At 42.4% G+C, this 22,035-nt stretch overlaps 1 protein-coding gene and 1 long non-coding RNA gene across 14 annotated transcripts in view; both read left to right on the forward strand.

Moving 5' to 3' along the window:
• Nucleotides 1-939, forward strand: part of LOC307031365 — a 12,824-nt gene extending 11,885 nt beyond the window's left edge. Inside the window, exon 2 of the long non-coding RNA XR_013805933.1 lies at nucleotides 226-939. This is a non-coding gene — a long non-coding RNA (uncharacterized lncRNA). The remainder of the gene's footprint in view (nucleotides 1-225) is intronic.
• A 2,968-nt stretch (nucleotides 940-3,907) lies between these two features.
• The window catches only part of wdr17 (WD repeat domain 17), an 82,245-nt gene continuing 64,117 nt past the window's right edge, over nucleotides 3,908-22,035 (forward strand). For 8 of the 13 annotated variants that reach the window (XR_013801835.1, XR_013801836.1, XR_013801837.1 and 5 more), the window contains exons 1-13: nucleotides 4,292-4,322; nucleotides 7,717-7,844; nucleotides 8,581-8,764; nucleotides 8,849-9,079; nucleotides 9,627-9,737; nucleotides 15,376-15,516; nucleotides 16,139-16,261; nucleotides 18,076-18,263; nucleotides 18,356-18,524; nucleotides 19,187-19,278; nucleotides 20,334-20,416; nucleotides 20,538-20,624; nucleotides 21,122-21,286. Coding sequence is in view for 10 of the 13 variants with exons in the window: in XM_079645629.1 (XP_079501755.1) it covers nucleotides 4,307-4,322; nucleotides 7,717-7,844; nucleotides 8,581-8,764; nucleotides 8,849-9,079; nucleotides 9,627-9,737; nucleotides 15,376-15,516; nucleotides 16,139-16,261; nucleotides 18,076-18,263; nucleotides 18,356-18,524; nucleotides 19,187-19,278; nucleotides 20,334-20,416; nucleotides 20,538-20,624; nucleotides 21,122-21,286 (1,718 nt within the window). In the remaining 3 variants the exon portion in view is untranslated. Of the gene's footprint in view, nucleotides 4,065-4,291; nucleotides 4,323-7,277; nucleotides 7,427-7,716; nucleotides 7,845-8,580; nucleotides 8,765-8,848; nucleotides 9,080-9,626; nucleotides 9,738-15,341; nucleotides 15,517-16,138; nucleotides 16,262-18,075; nucleotides 18,264-18,355; nucleotides 18,525-19,186; nucleotides 19,279-20,333; nucleotides 20,417-20,537; nucleotides 20,625-21,121; nucleotides 21,287-22,035 lie in introns of those variants that run through there. The other 5 variants (XM_079645636.1, XM_079645635.1, XM_079645634.1 and 2 more) reach the window with 5 other exon arrangements.

Consider the following 22,035-nt stretch of genomic DNA (forward strand, 5'->3'; position numbering starts at 1 on the left):
CTATGCTTACCCTGCACCCAGTCAAAGGGATTTGCATTTAAAAAGTTGAAACGGTTAAAGGACAAACATTCTTAATAAAACCTGACATATTTCAGAAAATGAATATATATGTATATAGTTGCTGAGTCTTCTGTAATATGTATGTCATGTTCTCTTTGTATCACCATATTTTCTGGGTTATGAGATGTGTCTGATTCTGACTCCCCCATCACTCTGACTCCCCAGTCACTGCTGTGGAGTCATTCCACTTCCTGGGCACCATCATCGCCCAGGACCTCAAATGGAAGCAGAACATCAGCTCCCTCATCAAAAAAGCCCAGCAGAGGATGTTCTTCCTGAGGCAACTGAAGAAATTCAACCTGCCAAAGACAATGATGGTGAACTTCTACACCTCCATCATAGAGTCCATCCTCACCTCCTCCATCACCATCTGGTATGCCACAGCTACAGCCAAGGATAATGGCCGGCTGCAGCGTGTCATCCGCTCTGCAGAGAGGGTGATCGGCTGCAATCTGCCATCCCTCCACGACCTCCAGGACCCTGAGGCGGGCAGGGAAGATAGTGGTCGACCCCTCCCACCCTGGACACAAACTGCGCTCCATCAGGACCAAAACCTCTCGTCACCCGAACAGTTTCTTCCCCTCTGCTACGGCCACCTCAACAAGGCCCGGTCCCCACTGACACTTTACCTCAGCCTCAACGCAGACTCTATACATTACATTAATGCACACAATGTTGATAATATCAGTTTATTTTTTTACTGCACATATTTTATATTTTATTACATTGTATTTCAATGTAAATAGTATTTTTTTTGTGTTCTTAAAATAGTTCTATGTTTTTTTATTTTTGTTTTACTTTTATGTATGCACTACAACACCAAGTCAAATTCCCCGTACGTGTGAACCTACTTGGTAATAAACCTGTTTCTGATTCTGATTTATGTTGAGTGTTGTAGGGTAAAATATTAAATTTCCTTTCGTTGGGCTCAAACAAGCATATGCAGGGGCGGATCTAGAAAAATATTCGTGGGGTGGCAAGAGGGTGGCAGGAGATTTTGAGGGGTGGCATCCTCTGGCAGAAGCATATGCTGATTTAATCGCAATCATATCAATCAATATTAACTTGGAAAGCCAGGGGGGCTTTGCCGGTGACACACTTGGTGATTTATTCAGAATTCAAGGTACACTTAACCAGCATGGATACCACAGCATTCTGCAGTAGCCAGCAAAATATAAATTGTATTCTGGATTTTTTAACACTTTTTTGTTTACTAGATAATTCCATATGTGTTCTTTTATAGTTTTGATGTCTTCAGTATAAATCTACAATGAAGAACAAATTAAAATAAATAAAAAAACTTCGAATTTGAAGGTATGTTCAAACTTTTGACTGGTAGTGTCTTAACAGTCATCATCTTAACAGTTTTTAACAGCTGAATGTGGCGACTACCATCTTGTTCAGCAAAACGCCTCACAAACTTATTAAGATCCAAAGCTTTAGTGCCTTTTGATTCAATGCTGAGTACAGCCAAACTTGACAGTCTCTTCTCTGTCATTGTAGACCGAATGCTTCTCGTTTTGCGCCATCCCGTTCAAATGAAATCGCCGCCAATCACATTTCGAGGCTCGCGCCAAGGCCGGGGGAGGGATTACAAGGCTCGCGTCTTGTCAGGGTCGGCTCTAGAATAAATCGAATGGGGGGGAAATCATTTACCACGGGGGGGGGGCACATCAGTGGCGTCGACCAGTAGCGCACCTATGACTTCCACCAAAACAGAAACCTATGGACATAGGCCAACATATAAAAAGTGTGCAGATGTATTTAGTATCCTATCCATGTTTTAGGTGGGTGATGGACCTAACCTCCTCTAGGGGGGTCTGAGGGCATGCCCCCCCGGGAAGATTTTTTTTTTTAAATATTAAAGTTAAAAGCATCAATCTGGTGCACTTTGAGAGCAAAATTAAGAGATCTATAGATACATCTCTCAACAACCATATGAAACACAACTGTAAACAGATTTTTCTTTATGGATATTTTACAAATAACTCCCCTTTTAAACTGTATTCTTGTTTTGTCATATAGTATTTCATAACAGTTTTTCATTTATTCTCTGGCTTTCCATCTCATAATGTTCACACAGAAACTAGCTCTCAATCGGAATATCATTCAGAAGAATTATAATTTCATGCAAAAATCTGTCACAAAAAGAGGTTGCACATTTAAATTCAGGTGTTATGGCAACGTCAGTGGCCAAACAGCCACATTTACTGCTGCAAATACGTTCAAACATGCTGTCGACACATAAAGCAGTGGTAACTATGCCACCATTTCAGCTGACTTTTTCTCAGAAATACTGTCACATAACATCCATATATTTCAGTGCTAAGTTGATGCTTTGCTAAGCTAACAATGAAACACTTTAACTGACAGCCCTCAGGATCAACTGTGTAACGTAAGGTAGCTTCTAGCTTCATGTCGAACACTGACAGTAAGTCAACATTTCCCAGAGAGCTTTCTTTGAAATCACCAAGTAACGCAAAAAAACATTAAATTTAGATAGTATGACAAAGTTTAAATTGAATATATCTGGCTAGCTATAGCTACTTGCTGAAGGTTTAGCTTACCCCCTCGATTCAAAGTAACGTCAACGTAGCTGTAATTTATGCTTTGCTTACCTGTTCGCATAACTTGGAAGTTTACTGACATTTACATACCTTGTTCACCTGGCTCAAGTGGTGGCTCTGGGGTTGTTGTGTGAGCCACCACTTGAGAATTGTCATCTTTTTTAAGAAACATTTTTTATGTCCATCTTCAAAAACTCTGAGTCCGACTGACAGTTTATTTTAAACATTGTCACAGCTCACAGGATATGTACCTGTCAGCCAATAACAAAGATTTTTATTTCCATTCAACTCTCTGGTTGGTCTGGTGTCTTGCCTCTGTTGCATTCACTGAACAATCCTGCCGTCCTCTCTAGTGCCATGATGAGGTTCAGGTAAAGCACGGTTAATGTATTATATTATTGACTCAATAATATAATACATGACTTTGAGAGTAGGCAATCTAGACATATTAACAAAATTAATTAAACATACTTATCACGGCGACGGTGTACTGAGATTATAATATTTATTTATTTTTTGCTAGGGGGCCCTTAGTGGCTGCGGGGCCCAAAGCGGCCGCTTATGTCGCTTAATGGGTCGGGCCGGCTCTGCTTGCACACGGGAAATTACATTCCTGCCATCCTATAGTGTCATGATGAGGTTCAGGTAAAGCACGGTTAATTTATTATATTATTGAGGGAGAATTGTCCGGGGCTACAGAAAAAACATTAGGGGCTTTGGTGGCAAGGCTATTTTTAGGGTGGCAGGGTTGCCTCCCCATGCCACCCCGGTAGATCCGCCCGTGAGCATAAGGCATTTGTTCCCAATAGACTAGTATGTAGCCTAGTATTCTTTCAGTGAACTAACAATAGTAAGTTTGGTAATGTAGTTTAGAACAATTTTAAGGTACAGTTTACTTGAGTCTGTACATTTTCGCGACTGTAGGCTATATTTAAACTGCACTCCATTTTAAAGTTAGCCTAAGTAATGTTTTTGTGCACTGCTTTTATCTGAAACAGTTTTACTCACCGGTTATTCAGTTTGTTTGTTTGTTATTTTGGAATGAACACCATAGTGACCTTCTAAATGATCATTTATTCTGTATATCATTATTGACAATAAATCCCCCTCTCTCCCTCTCATCAACGGTTTTTGTAACACACACACACACACACACACACACACACACACACACACACACACACACACACACACACACACACACACACACACACACACACACACACACACACACACACACACACACACACACACACACACACACACACACACACACACACACACACACACACACCAAGAAAGCCAATAGCTGAGCAGAAGGATAATCCACAAGGACCAACCACCGCCGCCATCAGGCTCCGCCCCCTGCAGAGCACCGTGAGCAGCATTTCAGCACCTGGAGCTGTCCGTGCTGCACGCGCCAGCCGACAACTAACGGTAAGGAAACACCGACAGCCTCCACCGACCTGCAGTTAGAATATACACATAAACGACGGACAGCATCACAGACATGACACGCTGCGGCTGTCCGTCACTAACCTGCTGCACTTTAAACGCGGACCTGCGACACTCGAGGGGCTCAAACACTGCGGATCTGTTGATGCCTCTATCTGAGGGACATTAGCCTTTAAACACCACATCAAACCGCAAAACCGCGTTTGTGGCGAGTGGTTGCAGCAATGAAGGGGGAATATAGTGAGTGTTCGAGGGAGTGTGTGTTAGCTCCTGTAACGGGTCTGCATAGGTGTCAGTATTGGTGTTTGGGTCTGAATATATACATCCCCTGCTGGGGCCTATTGATCGCCTACAAAAATGGAGCGCGGCTTCTGCAATTTGTAAGGAAAAACATAGATTTGGTAGCCTATCTTATAACCGGGTATTTATAAGCTACAATCTAATACATGCTGCTAAAAGAGCATTGAGAGCTGGCAGCACATTGTCTCACGACGACATGTTTTATTGGAGCGGCATCTGTTATGCTTTCATTCTGTTTTGAAGAGTGTGAGCTGATCTAGCCTATACCCTATAGAGAGCAGCGTTTAGAGATGGCAAGTCTTAAATGGTCTCCATGGAGCACATTTAGTGTTAATAGACCCATTTAAGAAAATGATAAGATCCCATCAGATTTCAAATGGAAACTACTGTGTTTACCTGAAACAGCAGTTACTAAGGTTAACATGGTGCCGGCTTTCTTCCTGAGGACAAAGCTATATTTAACATCTAAATAAACTCGTTTATTTGCCTGATAACATAAGCATTTTAGCAATAAAATGAAGTACAGCTGAGGCTGATGGGAACGTCTTAAGTCCTGCAGGTTTTTGGTCTTAAACCACTGAGTTGCTGAAATTGAAAATCTGGCCTGATCATGGTGCTAGATAAATTATAAATGGACACTTAAGCGATAAGAATTTATTCGAAAGGGGACATGAATGTGTGTAATTTCATGACAATCCAGCTTCTGAGCCATCTAACTTAAATACACGGATGTAACCTTGTGGTGGCACTAGAGAAAAGTTGATATCACCAAAGTCCATATTTTCCAGATAAACCAGAAATGTCTGTATCACATTTTATTGTAATGAAGTGAACGTTCCTAATAGTTGCAGTATACAAGCGTTCACTTTTCTTAAAACAGCAGCCTATGGTGCAGACAAGATTGATCCATTGAATTAACAAACATGTCATTTAACATTCTGCATGATAGAAACACAAAAACTCAAATTCAAAACTAAATACACCGAAGAAATAAAGGATATGCCTTAAACCATGACACAATTGATTGCAAAGATATAGCTTAATGTACATAAGAAAAGAAACAACATTTACAACAATGTAATCAATCTGTAGTTGCATGCAATAAGCCCAAAATAAGGTGGTGACAGTTCATAAACTAACATATTTGATCTGTTGTTGAGAGGAAGTACAGGTCGAGTCCTCACCGTGTTTCAAGACATGTGCTGTGTGCTCAACAATGGGACAACTGCACGTGGTTAGCAGATTGGCACCTGACAGGAAGAGCTTACAGGGTCACGGGTCAATAAGAACATGTCCCTTATTAGGAAACCCCCCACCCCTGTCTAGGGGACCCGCCTTTCTCATGAAGCCTCAAAATGATTGCTATTGTAAAGGTTGGACAAATTAGATTTAAAAATGTATAAATACGACAAGCCGATGACAGTTCTTTATCCATGTTATTGACATTCGACGCTCTTACATTTCTATGAGTGTGAAGATCATCTTTTATTATTTCTAGGAGCGTTTTAGTGAAGATGCTACACAGCAACAGCCTGTAGATACAAAGGGATTGGTTTAACAGTTATCCAAGCAAAAGACCCTTTTGGGGGGCTTTGCCCTAAATATAAAACAAGATTACTAATACTAAACAATGTTTTTCTACAGGAGTCTTTTTAAGATTCTTGCTTTGTGTAGTCGTACTATGAGCACAATCATTCAGATATACGGTTCAGTCATTGGTCAGTTCCTCACAGGGACACTAATTACTCAGTAGATAAGCAGCCGTTTCAGCCAATCACAGCACAGATTAATTCAATCCTCTCTTTCTTTAATCATCTTATCCTTTACTAGCTGTTGAGCTCCGCTGCATGTTGTGAGTCATACTCTGGTATCAACAGAGCTGTTCACTGACATTCAATTATTGATCACAAATATGATTTAAAGAGGTATTGATTTCAGTAGCGACGTTGGTGCTGCATAACAACACCTAACAATAGAATGCAAGAACACAGATGATAATATTTCTGCTGACTAATCATACATTTACATTACAGTCATTTAGAGACTGAGAATCTAGGGATGATGTTTTTAATTTATTTATTTAGTTATTTGCAGTGAAGGAAACAATTATTTCATCCCTTGCAGATTTTTGCAATTTGTCCGCTTACAAAGAAATGAACAGTCTGTCATTGTAATGGTAGGTTCATTTGAATAGAGAGTAGGAATATCAAAAAAAACCTCCAGATGACCTTATATGAAAGATACAAATATATTTTCATTTAACTGTGGGAAATAAGAATTTGATCCCCTTGCAGAACATGTGTTAGTGCTTGGTAGAGAAACCCTAGTTGGACACACAGAGGTCAGACACTTCTTGTAGTTGGTCTCCAGGTCTGTGCACATCTCAGGAAGGATGCTGGTCCACTCCTCCCTGAAGACCCTCTCAAATCCTACAGGTTTTGAGGCTGATGCTTGGCTCCTGGAAGCTTCAGCTCCCTCCACAGATTTTCTATGGGATTAAGGTCCGGAGACTGGCTAGGCCCCTCCCTCACCTCAATGTGCTTCTTCTTTAGCCCCTCCTGTGTTTCCTTGGCCGTATGTTCAGGTTCATTGTCCTGCTGGAAGACCCCTCCATGACCCTTTTTCAGTGTCCTGGCTGAGGGAAGGAGGCTATCGGCAATTATGGTGTAGTGTGTTACCAATAGTTTTCTTGGTGACTGTGCTCCCAGCTTCCTTGAAATCATTAACAAGTTCCTCCCATGTAGTTCTTGGCTGATCCCTAACCTTTCTCCTGATCATCAAAACCCCACGGGGTGAGATCTTGTGTGGAGCCCCAGCCCGAGGGCGACTGATGCTCATTTTGTGTTTCTTCCATTTCTGAATAATGGCACCAACAGTTGTCTCCTTCTCCCCAAGCTGCTTTCTGATGGTCTTGTAGCCGATCCCAGCCTGGTGCAGGTCTACAGTCTGGTCCCTGAGGTCCTTAGACAGCTCTTTAGTCTTGCCCACGGTGGAGAGGTTGGAATCTGATTGATTGATTCTGTGGACTGGTGTCTTTTATACAGGTAACCAATTGATGTTTCAGGATATTCTTTTTGATATTCTGTCTCTCATTAGTAAAATAAACCTAACATTAAAATGATAGACTGTTCATTTCTTTGTAAGTGGGTAAACTTACAAAATCGGCAAGGGATCAAATCATCATTTCCTCCACTGTCGACTGAGACCGATGCTTATTAGTCTACATTTAACATAAGATGGAAATACACAGAACATATGAATTAAAGCTATGCAAAGATTTCATCTCGTAAAAGGTTCATGATAAACCTTCATAAATGTGTGTTTGTGTCTCCAGGTGAGATGTCCCGGGTGAAGCAGGTAGGTCTGCTGGCAGCAGGCTGTCAGCCCTGGAACAAAGATGTGTGTGCTGCCAGTGGAGAGCGCTTCGCCTACTGCGCCACTCTGGCTATATACATCTACCAGGTGATCTACTTGTCTGTCTTTGTTTTCATGAGGGCGGTGAATGTCTTACATTTAAAATGGCACATTATGCTAGCAGTTAGCTGTGTGAGCAGCTCTCACACACTGTTGGCGGTTTGTACATGTCCCAAGGTTTTTTCTTCCGGTTGCCATTAACACCCAGGTAGGTGGTAGCAGTGATCACACACAAAAGGACGTTTTGTAGTTGTCAGATGTAGTTTAGTTTGTTGAAATTGTTACAATACCAGTTTTGAAATTCTACCTGTGTTGTTCCATCTGTAGTTTGAAGCTCTGATTCTGTAGCGTCTGTAGCGTCTTCTGTTTGTGTCTGCCAGAAAAAAGGACATTGGGACACATACAAGTTTCCATGATACTAAGTAAATACTGTGTGCTCTCCCTCCCTTTCCTCACCTACCCACTCACACACCCCTGTGTGTCTAATCACCCCCACCAGGTTTTCAAAAAGAATACTGAAAGATAGAGTACAGTCGGTAATGAAAATAAAATGACATGCAAACAATAACATGGAGGGCTCCTACATTGTGTCTCTGCTGTGCTAATGTTATTGACAGCTTGCAATGCATCACTTCAAGCTAACTCTCATCTCTGTCAACAATTATTTACTACTGCAGAGCGGTTTCAAAAAATTGCAGTAGCAGAATTGATGTTTAACCCATGAGCATAGATGTTTTTTCCTTTATTTTACTTCATTATCATTTTCTCTGTCTCCTTGGTTTAGTTGGACCAGCAGTACAATGAATATAAGTTGAGGTCCATCATGTCTGAGCACAAGAAGACCATCACAGCCATCAGCTGGTGTCCTGACAACCCAGACTTGTTTGCATCATCCTCAGCTGATAACCTGCTCATTATATGGAACGTAGCTGAACAAAAGGCTGTTGCCCGACTGGACAACACTAAAGGTGGATGATGAGCTGCAGCAGGTGTTGTTGACAGGCGGTGTGTTGAGTACTGGGATGTCTCACAGTGTCTCCTCTGCTCCCCAGGTGTCCCTGCCTCAGTCAGCTGGTGCTGGAACCTAGCTGACGGAGTGGCCTTTGTCTCCCAACGTGGTCCGCTGTACATCTGGGTGTATGGAGGGCCTGACCCGGGGGTCACAGTGCATAAAGAAGCCCACTCCTTCCTGTCAGACATCTGTCTCTTCAGATGGCACCCAACCAAGAAAGGCAAACTGGTGTTTGGACACACAGATGGAAGTTTGTCTGTTTTTCAGCCAGGTATTTGAAAGAAAGGGGCTTTTCTCAACTCAATTAAATGTGGTTACCACAAATGATCATACATGTACAGTATTTGTGTGCCACTTGGGATATTCATTTGTCTTACATTCATTGCTTGGAGGTATTTAGTTTGGGGCTCACTATAACAAATGTATATGATTTTGAAGTACAAATTGTGTTTCATTTCACTGCATATGATTATTATCAAAGTTTCTCAGTGAAGTCAATTCAATGAATACCACATCTTCTTCAGAGTACCCTTCCTGGCGTTCAGCCTCCCTAAGAAATTCTTTCTTAGCATACTGTTTATAAAAATAAAGGTCTGTGAAGTTATACTTTGGAGACAGATTGCCATTTCCATTCCCATCCAGATACTATAGCTTTGCTCATGTAAGAAGATCTCATCATAAGCGCCATGCGTCTCGACCATTGATCGTATTTTCTCTTATAAAGTTGAATTCTACACTTCTCCTTAGGTTCCATAGCCAGAAGCATGTTCCTGTAAACACACAGCTGCTCTTTGATCCATCTGCCCTTTCTTGTTAAGGGAGTAAAGGCCAAAAGCACGTGTTGCGTCCCGAGTCATTGGAAGGGACAGATGAAGAGGACCCAATCAGCGCTCTGGAATGGGACATTCTGTCAACTGACTATTTACTAGGTTGGACAAAATATTAACATCATCACCAGGATTATATCTGCTGAAGTTATTTGAATTTAAAAAGAGCAAAACAATAACAACAACACAAACAAAATGGAACAATAAACTCAATTTTTATTTATACTACATAACGTTATTGCAGTGGCGAACCGAATCACAACTTGACCTTCTGTAGACACCCCCCCCCCCCCCCCCCCTCTTCCTCCGTGGCATTATAATGTCCGTCTTTTCACTGAATTCTCGTCTTGAAAAGGGTACTCATAACAATTCCGCAACAACTTCATCTTCATCTGTTGCACTTGTCATTTCAACTTTAAAAACAATAAAACAGCATGAATTGCTTCGTCGCATTTATCTAGATCCTCTGTCTCGAGCCAGTGAACTACCGGGCCTTCTAGAGCAGGGGTTCCCAACCTTTTTTCCCAAGAACCCCCCCAAATGACTCTTGTTGCCCCCCCAAATGACTCCCCCCCCCTAAACACACACACACACACACACACACACACACACACACACACACACACACACACACACACACACACACACACACACACACACACACACACACACACACACACACACACACACACACACACACACACACACACACACACACACACACACACACACACACACACACACACACACACACACACACACACACACACACACACACGGCGCAACAGCGGTAATTGAAGTTTAAAAGTCTCAAAATGCTACAACTACTGTCCTAAACTGGATGAATGTGAAGTATTTTGTTAAAGGAGGATGAAAGCGTAATTAAGGAACACTATTGGAGTGACTTTGATGGTTATTGGACTCAGGATTAATTCATTTGGATTCCCGCTGAATGAAGAAATTAAAGGACCGCGCAATTGGAAACAATTCACAAAGGGATTAAACTGTGTTTATGTGCATTCAAAAGTCGTAAATAATCTACAAAATGGAGGAGACCGATCTGATCGGAGCAACCGTGACAAATAATCCAACTGAAACCGGCATGGACAATGACTATGTTTTAAAAATGCGCTTATCCAGAAAAGCCTGGTTTGGACACTTTACGGGCAAAAGAAACATTTCTATTAAAGAAAGAATTATACATTTCTGTCTTTTTATGCCTTTAATAGCTACTAATTTTAACACATTTGTATTAAAACTAATTAATCAATTATTTTTTTATATGTTATTGTAATGTAGAGACAAGGCTTTTAGTGATAATCATGTATTGCGTTACAATTATATGTAAAAAAAAAAGTTAAAAAAAAAAAAGTAAAAAAAAAAAGTCTCAATATGATATTTGGCCTCAAATCATCTGAGGCCTGGTGTCCCCCCCTCCGATCTTTGGCGCGCCCCCCAGGTTGGGAACCACTGTTCTAGAGTACCCTGGAACTGAGGGAAACTCTGAAAGAATACGCCCATTGGCTACAAATCAATATATGATTGGTTGATCAAACTGTCAGTCCAAACGTACGCTCTCATTCAGTGCAACGGCCAGGGTATTCGATCAAGGATGTAGAATACCATGGTTGAAGGATATTTTACCCAGAGACCAAGAACAAGATCTGATTGGTTGCTTTCTTTTCTAACACAAAACCACTGAAATGCGTAGTGCATGGTCCGAGAAGGACAAACAAATCAACAAAACAGATACGATTCTCATTTATTCATTTTATATACATTTTATTACATTTATTACATTTTATTTATATAATTAAATCAATTTTTTATTTGTTTTATCTGAGTGTTCCAGTGTTCTCTGAATACCTTGAAGGCCCTGACGGTTCACCACTCCGTTATTGTCAGTGTTTGCCAACACATAACATTAAATTACATTACTTTGCATTTAGCTGACGCTTTTATCCAAAGCGACTTACAATAAGTGCGTTCGACCAACAAGATACAAACTTGAAGAAAACAGAATCATATAAGTACATCAGGTTTCGTAGAGCTAAAACATTTCAAGTGCTGCTCAACTGGCGTGAGATAAGCCAGTCCTTTGTTAGTATATAAGTGCTTTGTTAGCAATTCTTTATTAGTAATTCTATCGCTCGAAGTGGAATCAAAAGAGATGAGTTTTCAGTCTCCACCGGAAGATGTGCAAGCTATCTGCTGTCCTGATTTCAATGGGGAGCTCATTCCACCATTTTGGAGCCAGGATAGCAAACCCACGTGTTTTTTCCTGATGGGAACTTGGGTCCCCCTCGCAGTGCGGGTGCAGCGAGCTGTTTGGCTGATGCAGAGTGGAGTGCACGTGCTGGGGTGTACGGTTTAACCATGTCCTAGATGTAGGAAGGGCCAGATCCATTCACAGCATGGTACGCAAGTACCATTGTCTTGAAGTGGATTCTAGCAGTTACCGGAAGCCAGTGAAGGGAGCGGAGGAGCGGCGTGGTGTGGGAGAATTTAGGAAGGTTGAAGACCAGACGAGCCGCTGCATTCTGGATGAGCTGCAGAGGTCGGATGGCACATGCAGGTAGACCAGCCAGGAGGGAGCTGGGTCAGCTGGGGACGTATCCTCCTGATGTTGTAAAGAGTGTATCTGCAGCAGCGGGTTGTAGCAGCAATGTTTGCAGTGAAGGACAGTTTGTTATCTAGGGTCACACCCAGATTCCTTGCAGTCTGAGTCGGGGAAACAACAGAGGTGCCGATGTTGATTGTTAGGTCAAGAGTGGGACAATCTTTTCCCGGAAGGAAAAGCAGTTCAGTCTTGTCAAGGTTGAGCTTGAGGTGGTGAGCAGACATCCACTGAGAGATGTCCGCTAGACAAGCAGAGATGCGTGCGACGACCTGGTTCTCTGAGCGGGGAAAGGACAGAATTAATTGGGTGTCGTCAGCGTAGCAGTGGTATGAAAAACCATGCGGGCTAATGACTGATCCGAGCGAGTTTGTGTACAAGGAGAAGAGGAGGGGGCCAAGAACAGAGCCCTGAGGGATCCCTGTAGTTAATTGACATGGGTCGGACTCGTACCCTCTCCAAGTTACCCTGTAGGTGCGGTCTTTGAGGTATGAGGTGAGGAGGGAAAGTGCAGTGCCTGAAACTCAAAGTTCTTGGAGAGTGCGAAGGAGGATCTGACCTGCAGCAGACAGGTCCAGAAGGATGATGACAGAGGAGAGGGAGGCTGCTTTAGCCGTGTGCAGTTCCTCAGTGACAGCAAGGAGGGCAGTTTCTGTTGAGTGACCTGCCTTGAAACCAGACTGGTGCGGATCCAGAAGGTTGTTCTGATGGAGATAACAGGAGAGTTGTTTAAAGACAGCGCGTTCAAGTTTTTTTGACAGGAATGGGAGGAGAGAGACAGGCCTGTAGTTTATAACATCAGACGGGTTGAGAGTGGGTTTCTTTAGGAGAGGGTTTACTCTTGCCTCCTTGAGACTGTTTGGAAAGTGACCAGAAGTTAGTGAAGTGTTGATGAAATGGGTGAGAAACGGTAGAATATCAGGAGCGATAGTCTGAAGGAGGTTTGTGGGGATAGGGTCCAGAGGACAGGTGGCAGGACGGGAAGAGGTAACAAGGGTAAGAACCTCACTTGGAGAGAGAGGGGAGAAGGAGGTTAGTGTGTGGGTGAAAGGAGGGTCTGGTGACCCAGCGGTGAGTAAAGGTGAGTCAGAAAAAGAAGAGCGAATATCATCAACCTTTTTTTCAAAGTAGTTAACAAAGTCGCTTGACAGAAGGGAGGAGGGGGAATGGGCTTTTGGGGGGTCCAAGAGGGTGGAGAAGATGGAAAATCGTTTTTTGGGATTGGAATAGGAAGATTGGATCTTATCTTGAAAGAAAGTGCTTTTTGCCTGAGAGATCGAAGCAGAGAAAGAGGAGAGGAGAGCCTGATAGGTTAGGAGGTCGTCATGGTGTTTGGATTTCAACCGTTTCCGCTCAGCAGCCCGAAGGGTGGTTCTATTAGCACGTCATTTAGCCAGGGAGCAGGAGGGGACTGACGAGCCTGCCGAGATGTGAGAGGACAGAGAGAGTCCAGAAAGGATGAGAGAGTAGAGAGGAGAGTTTCTGCAGCAGAGTTTGGAGGCAGGAGTTGGAACGAGTCAGAGGAAGAGAGGGCTGAGAGCACAGATGAGGCAAAGGTAGAGGGGGAGAGGGAACGGAGGTTACGGCGGACAGGTGCAGAATTAGAAGAGATTAGGTTGTTATGTTTGGAAAGGGGTAGAGAGAATGAAATGAAGAAGTGATCGGATGTGTGGAGCGGGTTTACAGAGAGGTTAGAAGTAGAGCAGTTCCTTGAGAATATGAGATCAAGGACATTGCCAGCTTTATGAGTTGGTGGGGATGGCGACAGTGAGAAGGCAAAGGTGGTTAAAAGAGATGTTAGTCCGTCTATCTTCCCTGTCTGGAGGTTGAAGTCTCCGAGAAGTACAGCGGGAGGGCCAGTTTCAGGGATGTGTGAGAGGAGATTATCTAACTCCTCCAAGAAGTCCCCCAAGGAACCTAGTGGACGTTAGAGAACAACAATGGTTAATTGTATAGGATGGGTTACTGTGACGGCATGGAATTCAAAGGTGGAAGGAGTGAAGTTAAGTAGCTTGAAGAGGGAAAAGCTCCATTTGGGAGAGAGCAGGAGACCAGTCCCACCTCCTCTGCCAGAGGGTCTGGTTGTGTGGGTGAAGGAATATACTGTGGAGAGAGCTGCTGGGGTGGATGTGTTGGATGGAGTAATCCAGGTCTCAGTGAGAGCAAGGAAGTCCAGAGACTGGAGGGAAGCGTAGCCATGATGAACTCAGCCTTAGGAACAGCTGACTGGCAGTTCCACAGGCCCCCTGAAACTAGATGTTGGATCTCAGTGGAGCATGTGGGATAGACGAGAGAAGGCCGGTTATATCGATTAGGAGATACACAGGGCCAGTGATAATTGCGAGAAGACACATAAACAGGAATGGAGAAAATACACATGATTATAGCATGAGGGGCTAAAAAAACCAATAAATCACCAGCGATACTTAGCTCAATCAAAGTAGGATTTGCCTCCCTCGTGACTCCCGCAGGACTCTAATGTCTTCGTCTGATGCTCCAGGAAAGTGCTACCTAAAATGGACACCTGATTGCTGATTTCTCAGAGCTGTGGGGCCACCCCCCTTTAATTAGTTAACTCTCTGCAGCTGGTGGCCCTCAAAGGAAATCTAGACTGGCTCCCTCCTGAGTTGTTATTGTCTTTTCAGTGTGACAATGGTTTTACAATTACATTAAACCCTAAGTTATAAAGTTATGAGTTTAACCCTTAATACAGTTACACCTACTCAATAAAGCTCTTAGTATTCTACAATTGTTTAAATCAAAGTTAACCCTAACAGTCAGTTAGTTCAGTTTTAAGGTTTCAGTCAAATTAGTTGTCCCAAGTTTCTGCCTGACAGCTACTGTAGCGGTTTTGAGATTTAAAATCACAATTTCAGTCAGATTAACTACAGAGCATTTATACAGAGTACACACACTGAAACAGAGAAGTCTAAAAACAGAATGTTACTCACACAATTCTAGAAGTCACCAGTTGTTATCCTGTCAAAATCGAGTTGCACACATGCTAGTAATCCAAACACTTAATCTGCTCTGTAACCCATTCAGTTATTGGTTCTTACAAAAATCTTAGTGTCTGTTATTTCACACAGATGCTGAGTGATGAGCACGATGTGTCTTTCTTAGTGTCTAACCTGCACAATGGGATCCGGCTGGTGGACAGCGAGGCCCTGGTGTGCATCACGTCCTTCTGCTTCCCCTCCGCTGCGGCCTCGGTGCAGTGTCTGGCCTGGGTCCCCTCAGCCCCCGGCATGTTCATCACTGGAGGTAAACACTGTGTGTGTGGGAGGTGTGTATGGTCTGCCAAACTGCTCTGAGGGACCTGTTGTTGCCATCTGTATGTGCACACAGTAGATGCATTTTTACTTGCATATTACTGACTACATTTGGCTTCTTAAGACCTCATTTACTATTAGACCATTTCAATAATAGATGAAGTTTATATCAAAGAAACCCTGCTACCCCATCATGACCATCAATTAGTCCCTCTGTGTTACCTTGAATTCTGGAATAAAGTCACATGCCTCCATGATGCATAAAGAATCCAAAACAGGAAAGGGCTGGATGTATTGAATTGGATAACTCGTTGGGGGCTGCCTTTAACAACCTCTCACATCTCATGCAGTGAAATCCATGTCCAATTGTTTACTACTTAAACACATGCAATTTCAGTAAAACCTTTCTTTTGGAAAATCTTCTGCTTAAAAGGTTTGGCACTAATCATCTATGTGAGTCCGGATGTGTAGCAGGGGCCTTTTAATATAGTTTTGTTGTTCAAAACTATTATTTTCCTGCTAAGTTTTACAGACCAAAATACATTTTGGAACATTTTGTCTTATGAAACACACCTTTGAAATGTTTTAAGTGGTTTGCCTCTCTCTGTCTGCAGACTCCCAGGTTGGGGTGTTGAGGGTCTGGAATGTGTCTCGCTCCACTCCTTTGGACAGCTTTAAACTGAAAAAGACTGGATTTCACGCTTTGCATGTCCTGAACTCCCCTCTTGCCAAGAAAGGTAACACTTGGGAGAAAACCCAATGAACTAACCAAGGTGGTAGATACTCAAAAACCCATGAATCTCTGCTGTACGGGAGTTATTTTTCATGCTGGTATCAAACAACATTCTGTTCAAGTTTTACACAACATCCACATCTCTTTCCCCACAGATGTATTCTTCTAGAGCAGTGGTTCTCAACCTTTTTACACCAAGTACCACCTGAGAAAATAGTTGTCTCTCCAAGTACCACCATATGACCAATGTTAAAATACAGTCTATGCACAGTTCATGCATTCATAATAACATTATTTTTTTTCAGCCACAGCTACATGTACAAAGGGTAGTCTCTCTCTCTCTCTCTCTCTCTCTCTCTCTCTCTCTCTCTCTCTCTCTCTCTCTCTCTCTCTCTCTCTCTCTAACTCACTCACTCACTCACTCACTCACTCACTCACTCACTCACTCACTCACTCACTCACTCACTCACCACAAGTGAGAACATAAAGAACAAAATAATAACTTATTCTCACACAACAAATGACAACTTTACACACGTCATTTCCTGTACCAAAGTGAGAATGTAGGCCTCCTGCAACAACCCACATCGTAACAGAAAATGTCCTCTTGGGAATTCAGTTCCACAATAATAATGAAAGCCTCCAGGAGCAGATGAGCCTAAGGGCTAATAGCTCATCTTCAGTCTGCTGATGTTTGCTATTTCCATTTATGTGGTGGCAAAGTAAAAAAGAAAGTAAAAAAGATAACAATTAAGGACAAGTGTGTGCTTTTTCAGCGTTTGACCTCGGTCACAGCCTTCTCTCCATTATTTGAGCAAATGCCTTCTTCCTGAGTCACTTCTGTCCTCCATCACAGCGGCTGTGCATATCACTTTTGCGTTGCTGGCGGAGCCTGCGCTTGTGCTCGGTTGATGACTGTCCTCCTCCTCATTCACTCGTTCACTTTCGCTGGTAATATTCTCCTCTGTACCTCTCTTCCGAATACCTCCCGTTTTGAGCCACGTTTTTAACATCATTCAGCTTTCTTCTTTCTTTAGCTTGCTTGCAACGTTCGCTAATCGTTCACGAGTAGTATGGTCATCATTAGCAACGCCAGAAATACATTTAAAAAAATGTTTTCGTTTCTAAATCTAAAAACAGCAATAGCCTATTAGAACTAATTTAAACCACAGTTTCAATTATCTCAAGCTTATTTTCATTCGTTGTAGTATTTTGATAGTATGATTTATTTTGTGATTAATGTTATTCAATCAAGCCTCAAACTGATGGCATTTGTCCCTATAGCCTGTTTTAAATGGAAGTTGTCTGAGGTCCTTACCACCAGCTGCTCCTGCAGTAAGTAGTGTGCCTTACTGTCCCAAATGTGCACAATGTAGTGGCTGCTTTTCATCTTTTTGTTTACCAAGGCTAGTTATGTTTTCTGTATTTTTTATGTCTGTGTTATGTGTAAGAGCGTGTAACGTTGCTGCCTTCTTGGCCAGGTCAGCATTGTAAATGAGATTTTTTTCTCAATGTTTTCATCTGGTTAAATTAAAATAAAAACAATTAAAATCCCTCCGCGTACCACTAGCGGGAGCTGGCGTACCACAGGTTGAGAACCACTGTTCTAGATGACAGCTGTGTGTTAGCCACCAATACACACATATTTGTTCTTAAATGTTCTCTGTCTGGATATTACTATTATACTGGTATAACTACTACAAGTAGCCTACTTCTTTCTTATCCTGTAAGGCACCTTTTGTTTAGCTCTACTCCATTAGGTTCAGACTGTTTTTTCTACAACACAATGTATGTTTTCTCACCCCTCCCCGTCTGAAGCTCAGAGTTCCTGCTCTCCCAGTAAAAGTCAGCACACCAGTTCCACCAGTGAGGCTGTCCCTCCCCCAACCCTGTCCCAGAACCGGTCTTTCTCTCTGCCTCCGGGCCATGCTGTGTGCTGTTTCATGGATGGTGGGGTGGGGCTATATGACATGGGGGCCAAGAAGTGGGACTTTCTACGAGACTTGGTATTCTATAACCTTCTTTGTAAACGTAACAGCTTACACATGCTTACATATGACTGAAAGAAAAGAATCAAACCGTGTTGTGTTGTTTCCAGGGGCATGTAGAGACTATCTTTGACTGTAAGTTTAAGCCAGACGACCCCAACCTGCTGGCCACTGCTAGCTTTGATGGAACCATCAAAATCTGGGACACAAACACTCTGACAGCAGTTTACACCTCGCCTGGCAACGAAGGAGTGGTATACTCACTGTCCTGGGCTCCAGGTAGATACACTCCACACACACATAAAGAATCCAATCTGATGTTAGCAGCCCACAAAACACATGCACAAACATGTCAGGTTCATATAAAGAAACTCTAGTTGTCCCATGTATAGACTGGACATAACAAATGACCAGTCACTGTGACATCACTGTGTGTGCACTACAGCTTTGTAACCTCGAGTTTGGCACTTGGCCGTTTATGCCTTTTGGAACCAAAAGTGACCGAGAGGGTGGAGCAAAGTACAACTGAATGCTGAACAAGATACTTTTAGGATATCCAACATTTTACATTAAACTTTAAAAGTGTTATAAGGTGAAAATATCAACCTGTGACCTGTCATTCACCATGTAACCGCAATTATTTTTTACTCTAACTGGGACCATCATAAATACTAATAAATAAATGCCATAATCCTGAATCATGCTGTAATGAAGGAGACTTCATCTGGGTTTGAGATCATAAACTATTTAGGAAAAGATTCAGTGAGAAGTCTCACAGTCTTTTATACAGTCAATGTTTTTTACCAATGGAGTCACCCCTGCTGGCAATGTATTGCTTTACTTTCCAGACTCAGAGGTTGCCCCTTGTTCCCATCCCAAGAGCTTAGTAAAGTGCATCATCTGTGCCTAATGTGAAATGTGGTGACCTTTGTGTTTTGAAGGAGATCTGAACTGCATAGCAGGCGCAACGTCTCGTAATGGAGCGTTCATCTGGGACGTCAGGAAAGGAAAGATCATCACTCGCTTTAATGAGGTTACTGTGACTTCAAAAATGACTTCAAGCTGAGTCCCTGTAGCATTAGTGTATGCTGTATTCTCCTTTTCTTCTACTGACACTCTGAAAAGGGTTGTTTCCATACCAGCTAGAGAGTTTGCTCTCTAATGGTGCTTTTCCACTGCAGCACGTAGCACAGTTTAAGCGGGCCGGGCCAAACCAGGCCCGCTTTTTTTTGCTTTTCCACTAGGGGTAGTACTCAGGGCTTTTTTCTGGCCCTCCAAAATCGAGGTTCTTACCAGGCCAATAACCGGGCTGAATATGCTAAACCAGTGACGTAAACACTCTCGACTGCTGAATGGTCAGAGAGAATCGCTGGCAAGGGGGCTACAACTACAACAAAATTAACATATTTTACAGTGATTTAATTGTAATACACGTTTCAAAATGATGCCGAAGTAACTAAATACTGATGCCGGATAGTAAAAACCATGAATTAATGCTTTGACAAATCTGCAGACAGACGGCAGGCGAAAAACCTTTTTAAAATGCGTGTTTTCTGAATGGAGATCGGCTAAGCTAACGTTATATATGCTCCGACCGTCCACACTCATAACAACGGCCTATACAGACATAAATAAAGCAGCGACTGTATTCGCCATGACACAGACAGTCTGTGGTTTGTACTTGTTTAACTTTTGTCTAGTTTCTGAACAGATATGAGGAGCTGTGAGCTCTGAGGGCTAACAGCTAACGGCTGATGTTGGTTTTGTGTGGTTCACATTGAAGATGACGTCACAGCAGTTTTACACAGCTTTGCTCCGCCCGCCGAACAGCCGATCGGCCCACCTACACTGCGTTACTATAGTTACTACCCCTGTTACTAAACTGTGATGGAAAAGCAGCTTTAAGTGAGCCTGGCCTACCAAGGCCTAACCATACCGTACTAAGCCGTGCGAGGTCCTGCAGTGGAAATGTGCCAGTACTGATTAGTCTATCCTCGCCAACAATTATTTTGTGAAACATGTAACTTCAACTTATTAAGCTGATGGTATTATGGTGTGTGCATTGACAACCTCTGTGTCCTCCTTCAGCATGGTAAGAATGGTATATTCTGCATATCATGGAGCCATAAGGACTCCAAGAGGATTGCTACCTGTAGTGGAGATGGATTCTGGTAAGTCCTCATCTTCCCTGTTCCGGCTAAAGTTTGTTCTATTGCTAATATATATATATATATATATATATATCTGTCCTTCATATAAAGGTTTACATATTGTGTATTGTTTTGAAAACAGTATCATCCGGACCATCGATGGTAAAATCCTCCATAAGTACAAACATCCTGCTGCGGTGTTTGGGTGTGACTGGAGCCAGAACAACAAGTAGGACGTCAATCCACAGCCGTCTTACTTTGGGGGGGGGGGGGGGGGACATGGAACTGATCCATGTTATTAGATCTAATAATCTTTTCTTTACTGCTTTGAATCATTTCAACAGTTTAAATACAGCTGGACCTGACATACCTCAAATGAAAAAACAACTTATTTTCAACGATTAAAACATAGTGACAAGATATTACTAGTTAAACAAAGCAGGATTATATAAAAAAGAAGCCCAATCAAAGTAAAGCATGTAGGTATGAGAGGAGAATAGAGACACTACATATATGTAGTGTCTCTATTCTCCTCTCATACCTACTCTCATACCAAACAGTCACACTGTACAGCTGGGGTGAACAGCTGATGTCACTGTAAAATCCGACCACTGTCTACACCACGTCTATAGAAATGTTGTAGCACATTATTACTGTCAGAAATGGAAGGTGTTAAGTCACCGTCTGGATGTTTCACAATTCCCCCTGCCTGTCTCTCCCCTGCAGGGACATGATCGCTACAGGCTGTGAGGATAAAAATGTCCGTGTGTACTACCTGGCCACCAGCTCCGACCAGCCTCTGAAGGTCTTCACTGGACACCTCGCCAAAGTCTTCCATGTGCGCTGGTCTCCACTCAGAGAGGGAATACTGTGTTCTGGATCAGATGATGGGTGAGTGCACACACAGAGCTATGGGAAATAAGAACAGGTATTGTTTTTTCTTGAATAATATGGACATTTTATTAAGAATCGTTCTTGCTGCTGCATCAAATGATAATTTACAAAAAAAGAAGAAGGAATACAATTTGAATAAACCTAAAATACAAAGTTAAATGTGTGAACTACAAAATGCTACTCTTAGGATATCTTTTTTTTTTCTTAGACCCACCAAGTTATTTTATAATTTTTCCGTTATTGGAGATGTTTAGCACAGCAAGTCAACAGGCCTTTATTTTGTATTATGATTTTTTAATAAACACACACATTCATGATCCAACATGTATTCACGGCATTTATTAAAAGTACAGTCATATGTAAATAAACCTGCAAATTACATAGTAAAGTAAACAAGCATAACATATTCAAAAATTAAATCTAAATAAAATCAAGTAATCATGTAACAAAGTGTGTGTATGTGTGTGTGTGTGTGTGTGTGTGTGTGGCCTAGCATTACTATCCTTGTGGGGACCTAAATCTGTTTACACAGTCACGTGTGGGGACTGGCTTCCCTTATGGGGACACAATGGAGGTCCCCATAAGGGGAATCATTCATTTTAGGGTGATGACTTGGTTAGGTCTAGGGTTAGGGTTAGGAATGTGTTGGTTGTGGTTAAGGTTAGGATAAGTCTCCAGGAAATGCATGTAAGTCAATGTAATGCGTGTGTGTGAGTCTGTGTGTGTGTGTGTGTGTGTGTGTGTGT

The sequence above is a fragment of the Notothenia rossii genome (assembly GCF_949606895.1).
Source record: "Notothenia rossii genome assembly, chromosome: 1".
Taxonomy (NCBI): Eukaryota; Metazoa; Chordata; class Actinopteri; order Perciformes; family Nototheniidae; genus Notothenia; species Notothenia rossii.